The sequence below is a fragment of the Panthera pardus genome, unplaced genomic scaffold (genome assembly GCF_024362965.1).
Source record: "Panthera pardus isolate Hobbes unplaced genomic scaffold, ASM2436296v1 HiC_scaffold_27, whole genome shotgun sequence".
Taxonomy (NCBI): Eukaryota; Metazoa; Chordata; class Mammalia; order Carnivora; family Felidae; genus Panthera; species Panthera pardus.
The window spans coordinates 125,560,856-125,583,158 of NW_026526843.1; the positions used below are offsets into that span (position 1 = coordinate 125,560,856).

Here is a 22,303-nt window from a genome sequence, read left to right on the forward strand (position 1 = left end):
ATGGAGCAAGCAGCTTATAATTTTATTTTATTTTTCCTCATAGGTTGAGACCTATGTTTGCCGAATATGCTCCCGAGGGGATGAAGTTGACAAACTTCTTCTTTGTGATGGCTGTGATGACAATTACCACATCTTCTGCCTAATGCCACCCCTTCCTGAAATCCCTAGAGGGGTCTGGAGATGCCCAAAGTGTATCATGGCGGTATGCCTGTTGACTATTAATATTTTAAATTTCATTCTTTGTAATTTTTTAAAATCTAGCCTCCTGGTTTTAAGTGAGTATAGAATAGGTATGAGTTGCTGCCCTTTTATAAGTTAATACTTTAGGGGCATCTAGCCAACTTAGTCATTTGAGTATGCAGCTTCGGCTCAGGTAATGATCTCATGGTTGGTGAGTTTGTGCCCTCCATTGGGCTCTGTCTGACAGCTCAGAGCCTGGAGCTTGCTTCAGATTTTGTGTCTCTCTGTCTCTCCTCCTGTCCTGCTCATGCTCTTTCTCTCTCTCCCTCTCTCTCTCTCTCTTGCTGTCAGAAATAAATAAAACATTAAAAAAATAAGTTAATTCTTCTGTCAGGTTTTGATTAGCTATCAGTTAATAAGCAACAGTGGTTGGACAGACTATCTGTAGGATTGTAGAGATTTAAGAGGGAAGGATTATAATACAAATGATGTGAACCATGGGAACAAAGGAAAAGGTTTAGTAGATACCAAAGAAACCACTGGCCTTGAAACATAACAAAAAGTAGCAGTAGAGCATAAGATGTATCTCCTGCTGTTCTTTTCATGTTCTTTGACTATTTGCCCTTTCTTGCTGAAATACTTTTCTATTTCAGGAGTGTAAGAGGCCCCCTGAAGCCTTTGGCTTTGAGCAGGCTACCCAGGAGTACACTTTGCAGAGCTTTGGTGAAATGGCAGATTCCTTCAAGGCTGACTACTTCAACATGCCTGTGCATGTATGTGATTGTGGAATGGGGATACGGGGATTAGTGTCTCATAGTTTTAGTGCTCATAGAGACATGGGGCCAAAATACAATGTGCTATGATCATTTTTTACATATTTTGTCACAGATGGTACCTACAGAACATGTAGAGAAGGAATTCTGGAGGCTGGTTAGCAGCATTGAAGAAGATGTAACTGTTGAGTATGGAGCAGACATTCATTCCAAAGAATTTGGCAGTGGTTTCCCTGTCAGCAGTAGCAAAAAGAACCTGTCTCCTGAGGAAGAGGTAATGTGATTTGTAACTCATTAACAGCACAGATAGGGCAAGTCATTTTAGCATGTGAAACCATTTGTTCTTGTGAGTCCTTCTGTATAGAGCTTTTTTTACAAAATAGAAATATAGATAAGGTTTACTGTCAGTGGATGATCTGTGAGTAACCCGGAATTTGCATAACTTCCATTCTGCATTGGTGGTGGCAGAAAACACAAGGAATAGTATGGTATCTTAGCATTATCAGTTAGGAGCCACAAGGGTCCCTCCTATTTCCCTGAAAGTAAATACTTAGAGTTTACTGAAGATATCTGTATGATCAAGAAAAACATGTGCTATGACCACTTTATTCATATTCATATTTATAGTTTGGAATAAAAAGCATTGGGAAGTACCCTCATTGAGTTTTTAATTTGTGTTCATCATGTGGAACAGATGGAGTAATACAGAAACTACTAATTTTATCCTTTGGTACAAGACAATACCGTGTATATAGTTGGATCCATTTACATGTCCTAAAATTTCACTAATTGGGGTAACTGGGTGGCTCAGTCAGTTAAGCGTCTGACTCTTGATTTTGGCTCAAGTCCTGATCTCATGGTTTGTGGGTTCAAGCCCCACATTCGGCTCTGCAATGACAGTGTGGAGCCTGCTTGGGATTCTCTCTCTCCCTCTGTCTGTGTCCTTTCCTTGCTCTTTCTCTTATTTTCTCTCTCAAACTAAATAAATAAATTTAAAAAAATTTTAAATATGAATAATCATATTAGAAATTTCTGATGGAGAATCAAACAATACGAGTGAAGAAGACACTGAAAAATTGTGCATCTTGTGTATTATGGAGGAATTATTCCTGTTTATTCCTTTTCTGATAGTCATCTTACAATGTTGGCCAGTAATGCATTATGAGACAGTTGATGCAGATAACAAAAGTAGCAAATTAAGAAGGTAGAAATTTTCAGAAAGACTTAGCACTAGTCTCTATGTATTACGTAACTGCATATGTGGGTGAGGGTATAATATCTTTGTATACATATATGGGAGCACTTGAACAGTCTGTTTTTACAAAAAATAGTTCAGTTTCCTAAATAAAAGTATTATGTTAGCTGCAGAAAATTAAAAATATAAAATAAGAAAAAGGGGAAATTCCTGTAGTTTCCCTTACTAACATCTTGGTATTCTTGGAATTACTATTTGGCAGTTGGATACTACTGATCATGATGTCATGAAACTATAAGAGAATATATATAGTTTCTTTGTCAGTTATAAAACATAATATTAAATAATGTCCTTAAGCCCACGTTTGAATCTAAGAACTAATTTTTTAATACTTCATTTCTGAGAGAGGGAGAGTGCACAAAAAGTGTGCTGAAACAGGGAAGGGCAGTGAGAGAGGGAGACAGAGGATCCAAAGCAGACTCCGGGCTCCACACTGTCAGCATAGAACCCAATGTGGAGCTCGAACTCACAAACTATGATATCATGACCTGAGCCAGAGTTGGATGCTTAACTGACTGAACCACCCAGGCATCCCTTCCTAATATTTTAAAAAATTTATCTATCTATCTATCTATCTATCTATCTATCTATCTATCTATCTATTTATTTAGAGTGAGCACAATTAGGGGAGACACAGAGAAAGGGATGGAGAGAATCCCAAGCAGGCTCCACACTGTCAGCACAGAGGCTGATGTGGGTCTTGAACTCACAAATTGTGAGATCATGACCTGAGCTGAATTTGGTTGCTTAACTGACTGAGCCTGGCACCCTAGAACTGATGTTTTCTAATACAATTACATCTATTTCTGTTTTTCTCCACAAGTCACAAGTCTTGTGAGTCTCTCAGTCTCAAAAAGAGACAAAAATTTGTCATAATTTTCTTTCAGTGTATAACTGTATATGAATATATGATATCCTTATTTTGACCATTACAAATATTATGTTATATATATTTCTGATTGCTTTTTATAATTAGTGTTAGGCTTTGAAAAATCATCCGTATTTTTGTTTATGGCTTGAATTTAGTTATTCACTATTGTATAATATCCCATTGAGATTATCCATTTATCCATTTTTCTGGTGGGTTACTTCCAGTATTTGACTTTTACAGACATCATTTCACAGTCTCCTAAAGCAGCAGTTTCTAGGTTACATATTTGGACATGCATTGGAGTTATACCAGGTTAGACTAGTGAGAGAATTAAAATTTCTGTCTTCACCAACTTCGTCACTTTTCATTAGGTTATTCCAAGTGTCGACTTTTAGAAGTATACAACTTATGGGGTGCCTGTAAAAGTATACAGTTTACCGGGCACCTGGGTGGCTCAGTTGGTTGGGCATTCGACTTCGGCTCAGGTTATAATCTCACGGCTTGTGAGTTTGAGCCCTACGTTGGGCAATGTGCTGACAGCTTGGAGCCTGGAGCCTGCTTTGGATTCTGTCTCTCTCTCTCTCTCTCTCTCTCTCTCTCTCTCTCTCTCTCTTTTGCCCCTCCCCACTCATGCTTTGTCTCTCTCTCTCTCTCTCTCAAAAATAAATAAACATTAAAAAAATTTTGTTTAAGTATACAACTTATATTATGTACGAACTCTTAGAAGCCCCAGGTACTTACAATGCATGTGTAGTGCTTGGATGTACGAGTGTGTGTATATATGGGTAAGTAAGTACTTGAGGTATTTTCATATGTAGTATTTCTCTCCCGGATGGCTTTGTTGTGCTGTTACTGATTTTATAATTTTTATAAAACAGATAAATGCAGTGGTCTCTTTTCCTGAGTTTCTACTTCTATATATCTTTCATATGGCATATTTTACTGAGGCTTTAGGTATGTTTCTTATATGTAACTAACACAGAAATCATTTTTTAATCCATGTAAGGAGTTTTTTTAAATCCACATAAAATCAGTGATTTTTGACTATTTGCAGAAATTTTTCTGTCTTAGTTAGAATTTAATTTCCTTACCTTTTTAGGTTTCTTTTTCTTTTGTCTGATTTTCTCATTCCATTTTTGTCTTACCAATTCAATATATATAGGAATATATGTGGGTGTGTATGTATATGTGTATATGTTATTTTTCATATTTTTTTGTTTAAGTTTAATGTTTAAGTTTATTTGAAATTTCTCCCCATCCAAAGCAATATTAGATTGCTACAGTTGTGTTTACCTCCCTTCTAATGTTTTTAAAAATTTTTATTTATGCCTCTTCTTTTTTTCAATAAAATAGATATAATTTTAATTACTTTACATTTTCAGATTTAATATGGATTTATTCACTTTTATATATTTTTTCTTTTTGGCTTACTGTTATTCTTGAAACACGGATCTTTTTTCCAAAGGCTGTGTTCCTTTTTTTCTGAAATAAATCCTTCACTGATTTCTTAAGTAGAGGTATTCATTAATTTTTATTTGTCAAAAAGAAATATTTCTTTGCTTTTATTCTTAAAAAGTTATATCTCTGGACATGTATAAATGTGGTATGGGAGTTATTATCTTTGTGATACATTAAAAATATTGTTGAATTACTGACTTTGAGACATCCAATATGAATCTTACATTGATTTATAAGTAATTTAATCTGTTTTTCTTTTCTGCTTGCTGTAAGATGTTGGTTTTGGCTTACTGCAATTTTTGTGACATAGGAGATGTGACTTTTTAATTTAAAATACCAGGAGTTTACTGTATTAACCTGGGAATACAGTATTCATCAGTTCTAGCTGTCAACCATTTCATCATAACTCTACCTCTAATGTTTCTGTCATAAAATCCTAGAGGTTGAATTTTTTTAGCTTCATGACTCTTTACTCCCTTTTATGCTACTATTTAATTTCTTTGTTTGTTGTTGCCTACTGGTAATTTATTTTATTTATTTCTCTTTTTAAATTTTTATTTAAATTCCAGTTATTTAACATGCACTACAGTCAGTGGCTTCAGGAGTTAAAAGTCAGTGGTTCATCACTTACATATAACACCCAGTGCTCATCACAAGTGCCCTCCTTAGTGCCCATCCCCTATTTAACTCATTCCTCCATCAACCCTCAGTTTCTTCTCTGTCTTTAAGGTCTCTTGTGATTTGTTTCCCTCTCTTTTCTTTTTCCTTCTCCCGTATTTCATTTGTTATTGTTGAATGAAATTATGATTTAATATATATATATATATATATATATGAATGAAATCATATATTTACTGTTATCTGATTGACTTATTTTGTTTTTTTTTTTTCTTTTTTTTGACTAAGAGGAAATAGAAAAGGAATTTATATGGTTTTTTTGAAGGTGCACAGCCATTAAAAAAAAAAAGGCAAGCAAACAGCTAGTAAATATTTTGCCACACAGGACAGTGTGATAAAGGGCAGCATCCTATACACAGAAATCACATCAGTAAAGAGATGTGGGCAGAATTTTACAGAAAAGAAAATGCAAATGGTTAATGGAAGTACTCAAACTCACCTAAGTCAGAGATACGCAAGGTAAGACAGCTGTGGGGATACAGAGTATCTTGGGGAAAGTTGCTTATCAGATTTAAAACATGTATTTTTTTGAATGTATCTTAAAAAAACTGCTGTGCTGGTGGAGCTGCCGTGATATAGACACTGTCGTGTACAATAGGTGGTATACACGTTTAAAAGATTTGGGTACGTTTGGGTACTTTAAAAAAATAATTCATACCCTTTGAGCCCGTAATCCCACTTCTTAAAATCTATCTTAAGGAAATCATTAAAAAGGAAGGCACTGATTTGTGTGCAAAGATTATACGTGTGTGAAGTATTGGAAGTAGCCTACTTGATAATAGTGGATGATAACTTGACTTAATTATGGTATATCCATTCAGTAGATGGTTAGGTGGCCATTAGAAAGGATATTTTTGAAGATATTTTGTTAGGAGAAATGCCTACACTGTAATATGTGGAAAATAGGAAAGTAATAATTAATAGAAAGCATGAAGTCAATTATGAGTATGAATGCAATTATATACATTAAAAATAGATCATTGGATTGTAATGTACATATAAGGAAGTACATACAAGGTTATTAGGGATTTTCTCTGAGTTGAGAATTACAAGTAATTCTGTTGACATTTTTGTGTTTTCAAGGGTTTTTTTTGTTTGTTTCACACAATGAACATGTGTTACTTTTACAATCAAATGAAAGCAGAAAATGGCTATATTTTGTCAGTGCTCTCTATTGTCATCAGATCCCTGTTAGAGACCCGCCACTCGCCCCTTCTTTCCTTCCCTCTGTTGCTGTAAGAGCCAATTAAGTGGAGCACAGGAGCAGGAAAACCAGAGGAGGGACCTGGGTGCGACCTCCTGCTCTGGCATGGTTTTGCCTGGTGTCCTGGGACACATCACTGCCTTGCTATGGGCCTCAGTTCCCCCATCTGTTAAATCCATTAGTTGGACTGGTTCAGCTCTAAGAATGCAATAAGGATATAGGCGTAATAATTCCAAGCCTCTAACCCAACTACAGAGTGATGTGATTGACCATTTCCATGAGCCCAGTGTCAGCCATACCCAAGATGTCAGCATCCACATGTCTCCTCTGGGATGAGTTACAACTTCATGGGCGAGACCCTTGCCATTTCCTTTAGGGACGAAGAAGTAATATTCATGCACATCATTGATTCCTCCAACACATACTTACTACACCCCATGTATGCTCCATGGTGCCAGGCCCTGGGGTGTACAACGAGACCCAAGCTCAGAACAATTTGGGAAATGTCTGCACCTGCTGCACATTCTTTCCTTCTTCTCCACTGGGACAAGTCCTTCCCATTTGACGGTTATTTTAACTTACATTTGAATTATTTTAAAGAGAAGCAGTTTATTTGAAGCTAAGTGTCTTAACTCTGGGTGAGACAAACAGATCATACCATTTTGAGTGTAAACCACCCACCCATTGGGAAGCTGATTATCTCATGTGAGCTAGAAGTGAGGAGTCTAGAAATAGATGGAACCTTGGCAGTGTGAGCAAAACAGTGTGTGAATCCACCTGGAGCCATGTGATGGAGGGAAGAAGAGTATATGGACTTGGAGCGAGATCACCTGAGTTCACACATGGCTCCCGTGCTTCCCAGCTTTGTGACTTGGGGAAGTTTATGACTTCTCTGAGCTGTGTGTTCCCATCTATAAAGTGGAGAAATAGTCCCAACCTTACCCAGATCTGCTTGTAAGTGCTAATCAGGATCACGTCTCCAAAGGGGCCCAGCAAAGAGCCTGGCATGTTCTTGGCCACTGATTGACTTATTTTGTATCGTACACTGTAGTTGTAGCAATTTTGTTGTAAATGTCAAGATTTCATTCTTTTTGATGGCTAACAAAGATGCTATTGAATGTATATACTGTGTCTTCTTTATCCATTCATCAATTGGTGGACATTTGGACTCTTTCCATAGGTTGACTTGTCCACAGCGCTATAACCATGGGAGATCATGTATCCCTTTGAATTTGTATTTTTGTATTCTTTGGGCAAATGCCTAGTAGTGCAATTGCTGCATTGTAGGATAGTTCTATTTTTAACTCTTTGAGGAACATGTATATTGTTTTCAAGAGTTGCTGCACCAGTTTGCATTCCCACCAATAGTGTAAGATGGTTTCCCTTTCTCCACATCCTCACCAATATCTGTTGTTTCTTGTTAACTTTAGCCATTCTGACATGTGTGTGGTGGTATTGCATCATGGTTTTGAGTTTTCCCTTATGATGAAAGGGATGTTGATCATCTCTTCATGTGTCTGTTAGCTATCTAGCCGCCTTGAACAAATGTCTCTTCATGTCTTCTTGCCCATTTCTTAACTGGATAATTTGTTTTTTAGATGTTGAGTTTGAGAAATTATAGATTTTGGATACTAACAGATTATTTGATACATCATTTGCAAATATTTTCTCCCATTCTCTAAGCCTTTTAGTTTTGATTATTCCTTCACCGGGCAGAAGCTTTTTATCTTAATGAGGTCCCAGTAGTTCATATTTGCTTTTGTTTTCCTTGCTTCTGGAAATGTATCTAGTAATAAGTGTCTCCAGCTGTGATCAGAATGGTTGCTGCCTGCTTTCTCCTCCAGGATTTTGATGGTTTCCTGTCTCACATTTAGGTCTTTAATCCATTTTGAATTTATTTTTGTGTATGGTGTAAGAAAGTGTCAAGTTTTATTCTTCTGCATGTTGCTGTCCAGTTTTCCCAACACCATTTGTAGAATATCCTGTCTTTTTTCCATTGGGTACTCTTTCTTCTTTGTTGACAATTGGTTGATGTATGGTTGTGAGTCTGTATCTAGGTTTTCTATTCTGTTCCATTCATTTCTGTGTCTGTTTTTGTGTCAATAACATACTGTCTTGATGATTGCATCTTAGTAGTATTGCTTGAAGTCTGGAATGATAATACCTCTAGATCTGCTTTTCTTTTCCAGGATTGCTTTGCCTATTCCAGGTCTTTTGTGGTTCCATATAAATTTACAGTTGTTCTAGCTCTGTGAAAAATGCTGGTGATATTTTGATAAGGATTGCATTAAATGTATACATTGCTTTGGGTAGCGTAGACATTTTAACATTGTTCTTCCATTTCATGAGCATGGAATGTTTTTCCATTTTTTTGTGTCTTCTTCAATTTCTTTCATAAGTTTTCTGTAATCTGCACAGTATAGATCTTTTGCCTGTGTTTATTCCTAGGTATCTTATTGTTTTACTAGGTGCAGTTGTAAATGGGATCAGTTCCTTGATTTCTTTTGCTGCTGCTTCATTGTTGGTGTATAGAAATGAAACAGATTTCTGCACATTGATTTTATATCCTGCAGCTTTGCTGAATTCATGTATTAGTTCTAGCAATTCAGTTTTCTACAAAGTAACATGTCATCTCATAATAGTGAATGTTTGACTTCTTCCTTGTACATTGGGATGCCTTTTATTTCTTTTTGTTGTCTGATTACTGAGGTTAAGACTTCCAGTACTTGTTAACTGGTAGTAATAGTGAGAATAGACGTCCATGATATAGAAGATTAGCTATCAGTTTTTCCCCACTGAATATGATGTTAGCTATGGGTCTTTATATATGGCCTTTATGATGTTGAGGTATCTTCTGCCTATCCTTACTTTGTGAAGGGATTTTTATCAAGGATGGATGTTGTATTTTTCAGATGCTTTTCCTACGTCTGTGAGAGGTTTATATGGTTCTTATCCTTTTATTACTATGGTATATATCACATTGATTGATTTGTGAATATTGAACCAGCCCTACAGCCCTCTTGATCATAGTGAATACTTTTTTTTTTTTTTAATGTTTTTTAATGTTTTATTTATTTTTGAGACAGAGAGAGACAGACCATGAGCAGGGGAGGGACAGAGAGAGAGGGAGACACACAATCTGCAACAGGTTCCAAGGTTCTGAGCTGTCAGCACAGAGCCTGATTTGGGGCTCAAACTCACAAATGGTGAGATCATGACCTGAGCTGAACTCGGATGCTTAACCGACTGAGCCACCCAGGCGTCCCCATAGTGAATACTTCCAATGTACTGTTGAATTTGATTTGCTAGAATCTTGATGAGACTTTTTGCATCCGTCTTCATCAGGTATTTTTGGCCTGTAATTCTCGTTTTTTGTGGGGTCTCTGGTTTTGTTGTCACAGTAATGCTGCCCTCATAGAATGAGTTTGAAAATTTTGCTTCCATTTCTATTTTTTTGGAACAGTTTGAGAGGAATAGATATTAACTCTTCTTTAAATGTCTGGTAAAATTCCCCTGAGAAGCCATCTGGCTCTGGAGTGTTGTTCATTGGGAGATTTTTGATAATTGATGCCATTTCTTTGCTGGTTGTGGGACTGTTCAAATTTTCTGTTTCTTCCTGTTTTAATTTTGGTAGTTTATGAGTTTCTAGGAATTTGTTTTTTCCAGATAGCCTACCTTGTTGGCATATGATTTTTCATGGTACTGTCTTAAAATTTTTATTAATTCTGTGGTATTAGTTTTGATCTCTTCTCTTTTATTCATGATATTGAGTTCTTACTCTTTTCTTTTTGATAAGTCTGGCTAGTGATTTATCAATTTTATTAATTATTTCAGAGAAGCAGCTCTTAGTTTCATTGATGTCCTACCAGGTTTTTTGTTTGTGTTTGTTTTTTCTGTGGTAATCTTTGTTCCCTTCTGCTAGCTTTAGATTTTATTTGCTGTTTGTGTCGTGTTTGTGGCATTTCCAAAATTTTTGTTACGATTGACTTCAAGATTCGTAAAGTTGTGATCTGAAAACGTGGAAGGTATGATCTCGATCTGTTAGTAGCTATTGAAGGCTGCTTTGTGACTTGGTATGTGATCTTTTCTGGGAAATACTCCGTGTGCACCTGAAAGAATATATATTCTGCTGTTTTAGGATGAAGTGTTCTGAGTATACATGTTAAGTCCATCTGGTCCTGTGTGTCATTTAAAGCCATTGTTTCCTTGTTGATTTTCTGCTTACCTGATCTGTCCATTGATGTATCAAGTGGGATGTTAAAGACCTTTCTGCTTATTGTGTTATCAGTGAGTCCTTTATGTTTATTATTAATTGATTTATATATTTGAGTGTCTCCCAGTTGGGGGCATAAATATTTACTATTGTTAGCTCTTCTTGATGAATATATCCCTTTATTATGATATAATGTCCTTTTGTCTTGTTACACTTTTTGTTTTAAAATCTAGTTTGTCTGATGCAAGTATGGCTACTTGGGCTTTCTTTTTTTGACATCCAGTAGCATGGTTCTACTGGATAGAACCAGTAGATAGATGGTTCTACATCTCCTTACTTCCAGTTTGTAGGTGTCCTCAGGTCTAAAATGGGTATATTGTAGACAGCATATAGATGGATCTTGTGTTTTTTTATCCATTTTTCACCATGTGTTTTTGACACATTTGGAACAAGTTAGTCCATTTACATTCAGAGTGACTATTGAAAGACCTGAATTTAGTGCCATTGTGTTACCTATAGAGTTGGTGTTTCCAGAGATGTTATCTGATCCTTTGTAGTCTTTGTTGCTTTGGTCTTGGTGGATTTTTTTTTTTTTTTTTTTTTTTTTGCTTGTTTTTTGTTTTCCTTCCGCTCAGAGAGAGTCCCCCTTAAAATTTCTTGCCTAGCTGGTTTAGTGGTCATAACTCCTTTACTTTTTGTTTGCCTGGGAAACCCCTTTATCTCTCTTTCTATCCTCTATTACAGCCTTTCTGGATAAAGGATTCTTGGCTGCATATTTTTTCCTATTTAGCACATTGAATATTTCCTGCCAATCCTTTCTGGTCTGTCAAGTTCTTATTGACAGGTCTGCTACTACTCGTAAATGTCTTCCTTTGTAAGTTAAGGCCCATTTGTCCCTAGCTGTTTTCAGAATTCTCACTTTATCTGTATATTTTGCCAGTTTCACTATGATATGTTGTGGTGTTGACTTGTTTTGTTGATTTTGAAGGGAGTTCTCTGTGCCTTTTGGACTCGGATGCCTGCTTCCTTCCCTACATCACGGAAGTTCTCAGCTATAATATGTTCGTATATACTTTCTGCCCCATTTTCCTGCATTTCTTCTGTGTTTCCTGTGATATGGATACTGTTTCATTTCGTGGACTTACTTAGTTCTCTGATTCTCCTCTCATGATCTGATTTTTCCCTTTCCCTCTTCTCAGCCTCATTATTTTCATGATTTTATTTTCTGTTTCACATACTTTCTCCATTGCTTCTTCAACCCTCATTGTGACTATATCCAGTTGGTTTTGCATTTCAGTTACAGTGTTATTTCAGTCTGACTAGTTTTTAGGTCTCTTATCTCTGCAGCAAGGGTTTATTTTGTGTCCTCCATGCTTTTTTTTCAAGCCCAGATAGTAGTCTTATTGTTCCAAATTCTTGTTCAGATAAATTGCTTATATTTGTTTTGAGCAGGTTCTTGACTGTGATTTCTTCTTGATCTCCTTTTGGGGAGAATTTCTCTGTCTTTTCATTTTGGCTAAGCATCTAACTTCTGCTTGTTATGTTTCCTTCACATGAGAATACTGCTGTGTTAGAGGGGAAATAATAAAATAAAATAATAAAATATCCAATTATTGTAGAACTGTTTGTTCCTTTAGTTCCATCATTTTTGCCTCATTTATCTCAGTAGTAATTTTTAGGTGCATATATAATACTTATGTCCTTGATAGATTATTTTTATCAGTGTATAATGTTTTCTGTGTTTTAAATAATTCTTAAAGTTTGTTTTGTCTGAGAGTAACAGACAAAACTATCCCCATCTCCTTTCATTACTGTTTGCCTGAAATACAATTTTTAATTTTTCAATCCTTTCCTCTTTAGCTTGTTTGTCTTTAGTTTTAAAGCAAATCTCTTTAACTGACTTTTTATAATGGATCATGTCTTTGTGCTTGCTTTGTAATTTTTGTTGGCATTTTGCAAATTTACATTTTTAATACGGTAACGCTGGAGATCAAGTTTTCCTGTCCCTCATGTTTTTTTCTTGCTGCTTCTTAGGGTTGTATTACTTGTTTTAAGTGGCTTTTTTTTTTTTTAAGTTTGTTTTATTAGAGAGGGTGAGAGGGTGTGTGTGCAAGCAGGAGAGGGGCAGAGAGAGAGAAGGAAAATCCAAAGCAGGCTCTGCAGCTGTTAGTGCAGTCTGATGTGGGGCTAAAACTCATAAACTGTGAGATCATGACCTGAACTGAAGTTGGAGGCTGAACTGATTGAACCACACAGGTGCCCCTGTTTTGTTTTGTTTTGTTTTGTTTTCCCCCTGCAAGTGGATCTTGATTTGTTAAAAAAAAAAAAAAAACTTTTAGAGGTTAATATATTTCAACAAATGTAAACTTCAACTTTATTCTCTTTCAGTTACCTCCCAGGAGATTTTGTGTATAGAGTAAATCCTGGCTTACACAAATATTTCAGAATGATAATTTTCTTCATAGGCTTTTTCTAGTTTCTAAATTGTACAATGCAAGTAATACAGAGTAATCTCAAGCCACTGAGCTGGACACATCTATGCTTTTCAACATAATAGTATTTGTCTTTTGATTTTTTTTTTAAGTAATATCTCTGCCCAGTGTGGGGCTCAGACTCAGGAGCCCGAGATCAAGGGTCACATGCTCTACCGACTGAGCCAACCAGGCATTCCAAGTTATTTGTCACCATGCCACTACTGTTCGTACCAGCAATCTGAAGACAGCTTCCATAGACTGTGGATCTAAAGTTCTCTCTTGTCTAGCCAGACAGTGGGACACAGGATGAAAAGCAGAGGTGACTAATGTCCAGGAAAAGACAAGAGCCCCCAAATAAGGGTCCTTCCCCATATTTATTAAGATAAGAAGGCTTACAAATGTGATGGGCATGCACAAAGAGACAATCATTCGATGAGCATGAACTTGGGGATGTGAGGAAACGGGATTTTGAAGACATACGGTGTTTGGGGTTTGGGTTAATATAAAAAAATCCTGGTGCCGGGCAGATGGTTGTTAACGGCAGTCAGGAGACACCCTGTCTGTTTAACTTAGCTAACATAGGGGATGAGACAGATAGGGGGAATAACCTCAGGCACCTTTTCTCCTGTTAGTCATCTCTGTTCTGGGCCTGCAACACAGTGGTCCATAGTCCACTTCACCAATTTACCTAACTTGGCCCTTTTCTTCTGTGAAAGCAGATTTTCTGCTATAGTACTAAATTGGGGGTGCTTCCACCCTGAATATCTAATCTTGTTTATTTCATATACCTATGTATTGGGCACCTTTACACCCATACCTATTTTGGGTCTTTGCCCCTCCCACTCTCTTCTGGGGCTCTGCACCCCCTCTATTCTGGGGTGCCTTTGCATCCCCTGTCTATTTTGGAGTGACTTACATTCACTCTCAATTCTGGGTTGTCTTTGTACCTCCCTGTTCTTGGGGTGCCAGTCTGGTTTACCCAAACTCTGATGTGAGCATTCTATGCCTTAGTACTTCTTTATGCCTTGTTAACACATTGGTGTAAGCCCAGGGGATTCCTAAGCCTATGCCCCACAGACAACTATTTGTTATGCCCACCAAAAGGAAATACAATTACAGGCAATATTCTCTACCACAAACCTATTCAGGGAGCATAACAATCAAACTTCATAGTTTGAATGGGAAATCTGTTCCTACAGTTGGCAGGAAGCATCAGAGAGGCCCAGGTCAAATTGTCTGGAGCCTGAATTTTCTTGATCATTAAATATAAGATGTATATTCACTGTCAACACCAATATAGTTGTCATTTGGCTAACTGGTAAGCTGAGGAGGAAGCCCACAAATCTGAATGGAGGCAACATGGTTCAGCACCTTCAGCAAGGGCCAAAACAATCCTTACAGTCTTGGACCATGAGAGCATAGATTACCAAACTGAATTGCTGAACTTCTTACTTCCAAACCAAGGATACTGTACTTCCATTAAAAAAAATTTTTTTTAAGTTTAGGGTGGTGATCAATGAAGTGACTAAACAACATGAGTATCGATCACATAGACCAGAAAAAGGTTAAGTTTCAGTCTGATAGTCAAAACCAAGAAGATAACAAGATTGATGGCATAAACTTATTATAGGATAATAAAAATCTGGGTATATTTGACTGAGGGTGTTGGGGAAAAACATTTTAGATTAGGAACAAGGGTTCAAGATAAGTTTTGGTTTTATTCTACAAGAAGTAATATATTAAAGTAACTAAGAACAAGGGCTTTAGAATCAGCAACGTCTGGATTCGAATTCCGGCTTGAACCTATACTTGCTGCTGTGACTTTAGGTAAGAGGCTTATTCCCTCTAAGCCTTCAAAATCTTCCCACCAAAAAAATGGAGAAAATATTCACAACCTCAAAATGTTGTAATGATCAAATGAAATAAGGTATGTAAGGAAATTAGCAGAGTTTGTTGCATAATTAGCATTCAATAACCGTAGCAATTAATATTTTTATCACCATGATATCACTTCGCAGGAAGTTAAAAGCCTCAATTGATTTTTCTGTTCTTAGGAGGTATTAACCAAGTTCAATTACTGTTTCTTACTGTTGTTTTCATAATTACTTTTGGTCAGTTTTTGATTCCAAAATATTATTTTCACATTTGGAAAGCAGAAAAAATAAATGCAATTAGTTTTATTTATTATTCAATACATTAGAATGATTTCAAGATTAGACTACTTACAGGTGGTGCACCTGTTTTAAGTGACTTTTTAAAATTATTTTTACACAGACATTTTTTGTCACATTGTCTCTGAGTATTCTTCCATTCTTTACAGATTGGCTATATGACTTTATGACTATGACTTTTAGTGCTTATATAGGCTATTTACATATAGGCCTTTATATAGGCTTACAACTCTTTATTTCTTATTTGCACAGAGCTTGAAGATCAGGCAGAAGTAAAAATTTAGGTACCTTTTCTTAGCTTGTTACCTACCCTGGATACCTTTCTCCTTGTAGGTTCCTTGGAATGAATATATGGAAGCTTTCAAAACCCTTAATCCAGAAAGCATCTCACTCTCAACTTTTCCACTGTCTGTTGTTTGTTGCAGCTGCTATGCTTTGTTGTAGGAAGGATTTATTGGTTCATTTGCCTATCCGTGTTTTCAAGAAATGTTCTCCATAGCTGATTTTGAATTCAGATCTGAGTTAGGCACAGTAAAGATAAGGCTTTTGCATTAGTTTTCTTTGGGGGTGCTCCTCCTGACAAGTCAAACAAAATTTTTGAGAACAAGATAAATGTTGTTCTTTCTGGAATAAGGAACCCATGTGACCCATGTAGGCTGCTGTCTTCAAGATTATCACATTGTGGAGTGGCTGGGGGTGGACAATTAAGTTACAGTTTCATGGAGCTTTACTATTTTTATTCATTTGAGTTCTCTTGTGGTTTCAGTAAACCTTTGACTATTCAGAATTTTCAAGATGAGTCTAATTTTTGCCAGTTTTTTTGTTTTTTGTGTAGAGATAGGCCTTTAGTCCTGCTTTGACATTTCATTGATGTGCTTTTTCAGCCAAAAATTTCTGATACTTCCCCTAAAAGCATTAATAACTTGTGTTTCAAAACACAACATACACAAATGGATGAGATGGTATAAATAGATAAATAATAAATAAGTTTGGTAGTTTGAGAGTGATGGAATGTCTGAAATATTCTGTGGAAAAAACTTAGTATAGCTAAGATTTGGGTAAGATTTTGAACACAGTTTTTGTTTCATTATTTGGCCTCGTAATACAGAGGCATGTAAGGGAAAAATATTTTGGTATTTAGGAGATGTAAATACTTAAGGATTAATTAAAGACCTAATTATACCTAGTAATTGCCTGATAATGGGATAATGTGACTTTAGAGAACATCTCTGAAGAGTGCTTATTAGTTTCAGGGCAAATGAATCTTTTTGTTTCTCTTGGACTTAATTATTTATTTTTAAAAATGTTTTAATGTTTATTTATTTTTAAGAGAGACAGAGTATGAGTAGGGGAAGGGCAGAGAGAGAGGGAGACACAGAATCCGTAGCAGACTCCAGGCTCCAAGCTGTCAGCACAGAGCCTGATGCAGGGGTTGAACTAGAGAATTGTGAGATCATGACCTGAGCTGGAGTCGGATGTTTAACTGACTGAGCCATGCAGGTGCCCCATCAGGGCAGATGAGTTTTAATCTGGATTATGAATAATTAATATTTTGAGTTACACTGTTCTCTCTACCCGAAAGAAGATTTGCATTCAGAAATAACATACTTCCTGAGGTACCATGAATACTAAGTCTTTACTCCTAAACCAAAGCAGATAGCATGTCCTGACAATATAGTTGTCTTCCTGTATGTGCCTGGCTTAGTTTGTCTTCATTCACCCCATCCTGCTTCATTCTTAGTCTGGCAAATCTCTTACCTAACAGGAATATGCGACCAGTGGTTGGAATCTGAATGTAATGCCGGTGCTTGATCAGTCTGTTCTGTGCCACATCAATGCAGACATCTCAGGCATGAAGGTTCCCTGGCTCTATGTAGGCATGGTATTCTCAGCATTTTGTTGGCATATTGAGGATCACTGGAGTTACTCAATTAACTATCTGCACTGGTGAGTTGGGCCCAAATGGCTGGGATGGATATTAAGACTTCTGCCATGTGCAAGGATATGCCCAGACTCTATGTCTCCTCTTTACCTGAGCAGGGGTGAGCCGAAAACCTGGTATGGGGTACCTTCACTGGCAGCAGAGCAGTTGGAGGAGGTGATGAAGAGGCTGACACCCGAGCTATTTGATAGCCAGCCTGACCTGCTACATCAGCTTGTCACACTCATGAATCCCAACACCCTCATGTCTCATGGTATCCCAGTGAGTACCTGGAAGTAAGGTGCAAAACAGATTTAATGCCTGTCCTAGTGTGGGAAGGGAATAAGGAAAAACTTCCCTTTGGAGTAAATAAAGTTACATGCATTTTGATATGGAGATCAGGTTTAGTCTCATATGTCTTTTTCCTTGTCTGTACTGCAGTCAAGCTGCAATCCTATTTGGAGAACTCGTATATCATTAAAAGGAAGAGAAAGGATAGTTATTAATTAACATAAAAGTTAAAAGCTGGACTGTGATACTTCTAGGCTAGGATTGGTTTTCTATTAACATCAATGGGTATAAATTCTAATTTTATGAAGCTTAAATTGGAGTCAAGAAGTGGTTTCAGATTTGAGAATATCAAGGATTGATTTATATTAGCCAATTTTGCAAAAGCCAGCAGTCCTGTAGAAGGTAAAGCAGTGCACTATCTCTGCAGCATGCTGTAATTTTCTGATATGTACTTCTGTAAGGTCTAGGTCAACTTCTGTACAATTTCTTTAATAACTCCTGTCCGTTTTTGTTTTCCATCTTCATAAAATGATCTTGGCATCTTCAGGGCTTCCCTCCATTACAGACATTCTATAAATTCTTACTTGCATGTGATTTTCCTTCTTTAACGTCACTATTGTCTCATAAAAAATAGGTAAGTCTGAAAATTGATGTATAATGAAATCAGACAGCTGTTTAGTCGCACCATTTGTCCTCTCTCCTGCTTCTTGCTACTGTTTTTTTCTCCCACATATATTCAGCACATAGTTTTTTATGGTATTCTCTTACCTCTTTTTTATTTCTGTTAATTTGGCAGTAGTATACCACTTTCATTTCTCATTTGAATAATTTGAGTCTTCGGGGTACCTGGGTGGCTCAGTCGGTTGAGTGTCCAACTTCAGCTCAGTTCATGATCTCAAAGTTGGTGAGTTCGAGCCCCATGTCGGGCTCTGTGCTGACAACTCAGAGCTGGAACCTGCTTCTGATTCTCTATGTCGCTCTCTCTCTGCCCCTCTCCCACTCATGCTCTGTCTCTCTCTTCTCCAAAAATAAGTAAACATAAAAGAAAATAATTTGAATCTTCCTCAAATTATAATAATTATATAAAAGATATATCTTTGCCTTAATGTAGCTAAAGGTACATCAGTTTTGTTACTCATTTCAAGGAATTAGTTTTTGGTTTTGTTCATTCTGTGTTATTTTTCTCTTCTGTATTGCATTTATTTTCTTGATAAATTTAGCTTTTATCCATATATAATTATCTCAGTTATCAGTATATCCTTTAGTTCAGTTATTTACTTCAAGCCTATATTTTCTGTTACTATGTAGTCACTAGCTCTCTGTTAGTCACCATTATACATAAAGTTACATGCATTTTGATATGGAGATCAGGTTTAGTCTCATATGTCTTTTTCCTTGTCTGTACTGCGGTCAAGCTGCAATCCTATTTGGAGAACTAGTACATCATTAAAAGGAAGAGAAAGGATAGTTATTAATTAACATAAAAGTTAAAAGCTGGACTGTGATACTCCTAGGCTAGGATTGGTTTTCTATTAAATCAGTGGGTATAAATTCTAATTTTATGAAGCTTAAATTGGAGTCAAGAAGTGGTTTCAGATTTGAGAGACATATGAGACTAAACCTGATCTCCATATCAAAATGGCATGTAACTTTATGTATAATTTATTGTGGAATAAATTTCTCCACTGTTGCACTTTTAAACTATTTCTATCCAGATGAGTTTCTAATTGACAAGAGTTGAACAGTGTTTTCTGTTTATTCTGTAGTTTTGCTGAGTGTGATTTTTAAAATTACCTGTAATTACCAGTAGGGAAGGATTTATTTCTGCCATTCTGTTGTTTTCTATCATATCTTTTTTTGATCCTCAATTCTATTACTTTCTTCTCTGTTGTTAATTGGTTTATTCTAGTATATTGGTTTAATGTCTTTGTCTCTTGTTAATGTTTTAGTTATTGCTTAATAGTTTGTTTGGTGATTACAATTACTATTTTAATTTGTATCTTTGTAATTTAAATTAATGCCAACTTATCTTCAATAGTAAATTAAAAAAAAAAAAAAACCCAACACCTTTATTCCTTGGTAGCTCTGTATTCTTCCTTTCTGTTATTCTAACAAATTACATCTTTATGCATTCTTTGTCCATTAACATAGTTTTATATTTATTGTTTATGCACTTTCCAGTTACAAAGAAAATAGAAGTCATAAATAAAAATACAATACTGGTTTTTACATTTGTCTATAGAAATACCAGGTAAAGTACTGGAATGCTCTTTCATCTCAAGGATTTTCCTATAGCATTTCTTATAGAGCATATCTATGAGAGACAAACTTCCTCAGTTTTGTATTTACTCTAGTAGGGTCTTAATGTCTTTTCTCTTTTCTTTTCTTTTCTTTTCTTTTCTTTTCTTTTCTTTTCTTTTCTTTTCTTTTCTTTCTTTTCTTCTTTTCTTTTCTCTTCTTTTCTTTTCTTTTCTTCTTTTCTCTTCTTCTTTTCTTTTCTCCCCTCCCATCCCCCCTCCTCTCCCCCTCCCCCTCTCCCCCTCCCCCTTCCCTTTTTCCTTTTTTCTCTCCTCTTCTCTCCTCCCCTCTCCTCCCCTCCCCTCCCCTCCCCTCCCCTCCCCTCTTCGTCTCGTCTCGCCTCTTCTCTTCTCTTCTCTTCTCTTCTCTTCTCTTCTCTTCTCTTCTCTTCTCTTCTCTTCTCTTCTCCTCGCCCCTCCCTTCCCCTCCATTTTCTTTTTTCTTTTCTTTTCTTTTCTTTTTTTTTCTTTTCTTTTCTTTTCGTTTCTTTTCTTTTCTTTTCTTTTTTCTTTTCTTTTCTCTTTTCTTTTCTTTAGTTTTCTCTCTCTTTACTTTTTTCTCTCTTTTCTTCCCTCCCCTCCCTTCCTTTCATCTTTCTTTAATTTTATCCTTTAGAAATGTTATCATATGCCCTCTGACATCCCAGATTTGTGATGAGAAATCTGATAATCTTACTGAATATTCATTATTGTAAGATGAATTATTTCTGTCTTGAGTATGTCAAGATTCTTTGTCTTTAGCTTTTGACAATTTGATTATACCTGATTTTGTCTTATCTCCATGTGTAGATTCAGTCTTTTCCAAAATTTGGGACTTGTTCAGCCATTATTTCTTAAAGTAGTCTGTGCTTTGTTTTTTAAAGTGTCTTTTCTTTAACCGTCATGAACATGCTGCTATGGATATCCATGTACAAATATCTTTTTATCTTTTGACTCCTTGCTTTTCATTCTTTAGGTTATATAACCAGAAGTGGAATTACTGGGTCATATGGTATTTTTATATTTAAAATTTTTCATAGTGGTTGCATCAGTTCATATTCCCCAGTGTTCCCTTCTGTTCTTTCCCTTGCCAACCGTGTCATTTTCCTGTTTACAAAGAATTTTTTTTTATTATGGCTGGAATAGTGCTCAGAAGTATATCTTCTGGCTATAATTTGCATTTCCCCAGTGAATAATAATATTGTGCAGCTTTTCAGAACTTGAAGTAATCTTGTCAAATCCACAGTTCTTCCTGTTTGTTACCATGGACTTTTCCTTAAAACCAAAAAACAAAACAAAACTGCCTCCTAGTCTTTCTTGGATCTGTTTTGAGTCCTTTTTGACTACTTTGTGAAGCTGTTTAATATTGATTTAGCCTTCAGCTTCTACTTGAGTGGAACCTGAAAGTCAACCAGAGATGGAGTTTAATACCTTCTCAGGTTTTTCTTAGCATGTATATAGCCTTCTCAATTCCCAGAATATGTGTGAGTTTTCCAGAGCCCTTGTTTTCCCAAGTATCTCTTCTGCCTTCTTTTCCTTTCCAGTCATTTTAGAATTTCTCTTGTTTGTCCATTCTCTTCTTTTACCACAGGTGGCTATGGCTAATGCATTTGTGTTTATATATTTTCAGCCAGCAGAGCCTGGGAGTCCACTTCTCTTTTGGGCAAACTCTGAGGCAGTTGAAATAATGGCAGGTCTTTGAGCCAGTTGTTTTTGGGAGCCATCAGTCAGGTCAACACACACAGCCTCAGGTCTTTGAAAACAACAATGCATGTTGTGTTCCATGACACCAGCAAGTTGCACTAGGATTTTGACACTACTGTTTCCCAGGTAGCTGGTGATACTGGTTGGGGGGATTCTAGGCAGGAAAGTTAACACTACTACAGAGTTCCTTTACCAGAATTTAAAAGTTTTTTTTTTTTTTTTTCTCCATCAAAAATCCTCCTAGTATTTATTGGTAGTTAGTGATTTTATTACAGAATTTTTAAAGTACTTTGATACTTTTTGTTAGCTTAATTATTCTTTTATTGGAGGGATGGGTTTTGGAGTATCCCTTTCATTATTTGTGTTGATATCATGCCCTGATTTTTTAAAGTTTATTTATTTACTGAAGAAGTTAAGAATCTTTCTGTTGTTGTTGTTGTTGTTTTATTTTTGAGGCAGAGACAGAACATGAGCAGGGGAGGGACAGAGAGAGAGGGAGACACAGAATCCAAAGCAGGCTCCAGGCTCTGAGCTGTCAGCACAGAGCTTAACACAGCTTAACCCACTGAGTCACCCAGGTGCCCCAAGAATCTTTATCATATGTTTGTGGAAGATTCGTATTTCCTTCTTCAACTGCACATAATTTTTCTTTGTACTTTTCTCTGCATATCATCACTTTTAAAGTTCACAGTTTTTTGTGTTTTGTAAGGTATACATACATGAATATAGAGTCTGTGGCTTTTTCCACTCATTTCCCACATCTATAACAAAATTCAAAGGCATTCTTAAGTCCACATTCTATTTAGTCCTGGGCCACACTCCTTTCTCTCTTTT

The 22,303-nt window shown here is 36.3% G+C and overlaps 1 protein-coding gene across 10 annotated transcripts in view; it reads left to right on the forward strand.

Annotated features, from left to right (window-relative positions):
• The window catches only part of LOC128773873 (lysine-specific demethylase 5D), a 44,163-nt gene that overhangs the window by 10,937 nt on the left and 10,923 nt on the right, over nt 1–22,303 (forward strand). For 9 of the 10 annotated variants that reach the window (XM_053891909.1, XM_053891910.1, XM_053891907.1 and 6 more), the window contains exons 8-12: nt 44–202; nt 834–953; nt 1,069–1,227; nt 17,043–17,224; nt 17,318–17,480. In XM_053891909.1, coding sequence (XP_053747884.1) covers nt 44–202; nt 834–953; nt 1,069–1,227; nt 17,043–17,224; nt 17,318–17,480 — 783 coding nt within the window. The remainder of the gene's footprint in view (nt 1–43; nt 203–833; nt 954–1,068; nt 1,228–17,042; nt 17,225–17,317; nt 17,481–22,303) is intronic. The other variant, XM_053891908.1, reaches the window with a different exon arrangement.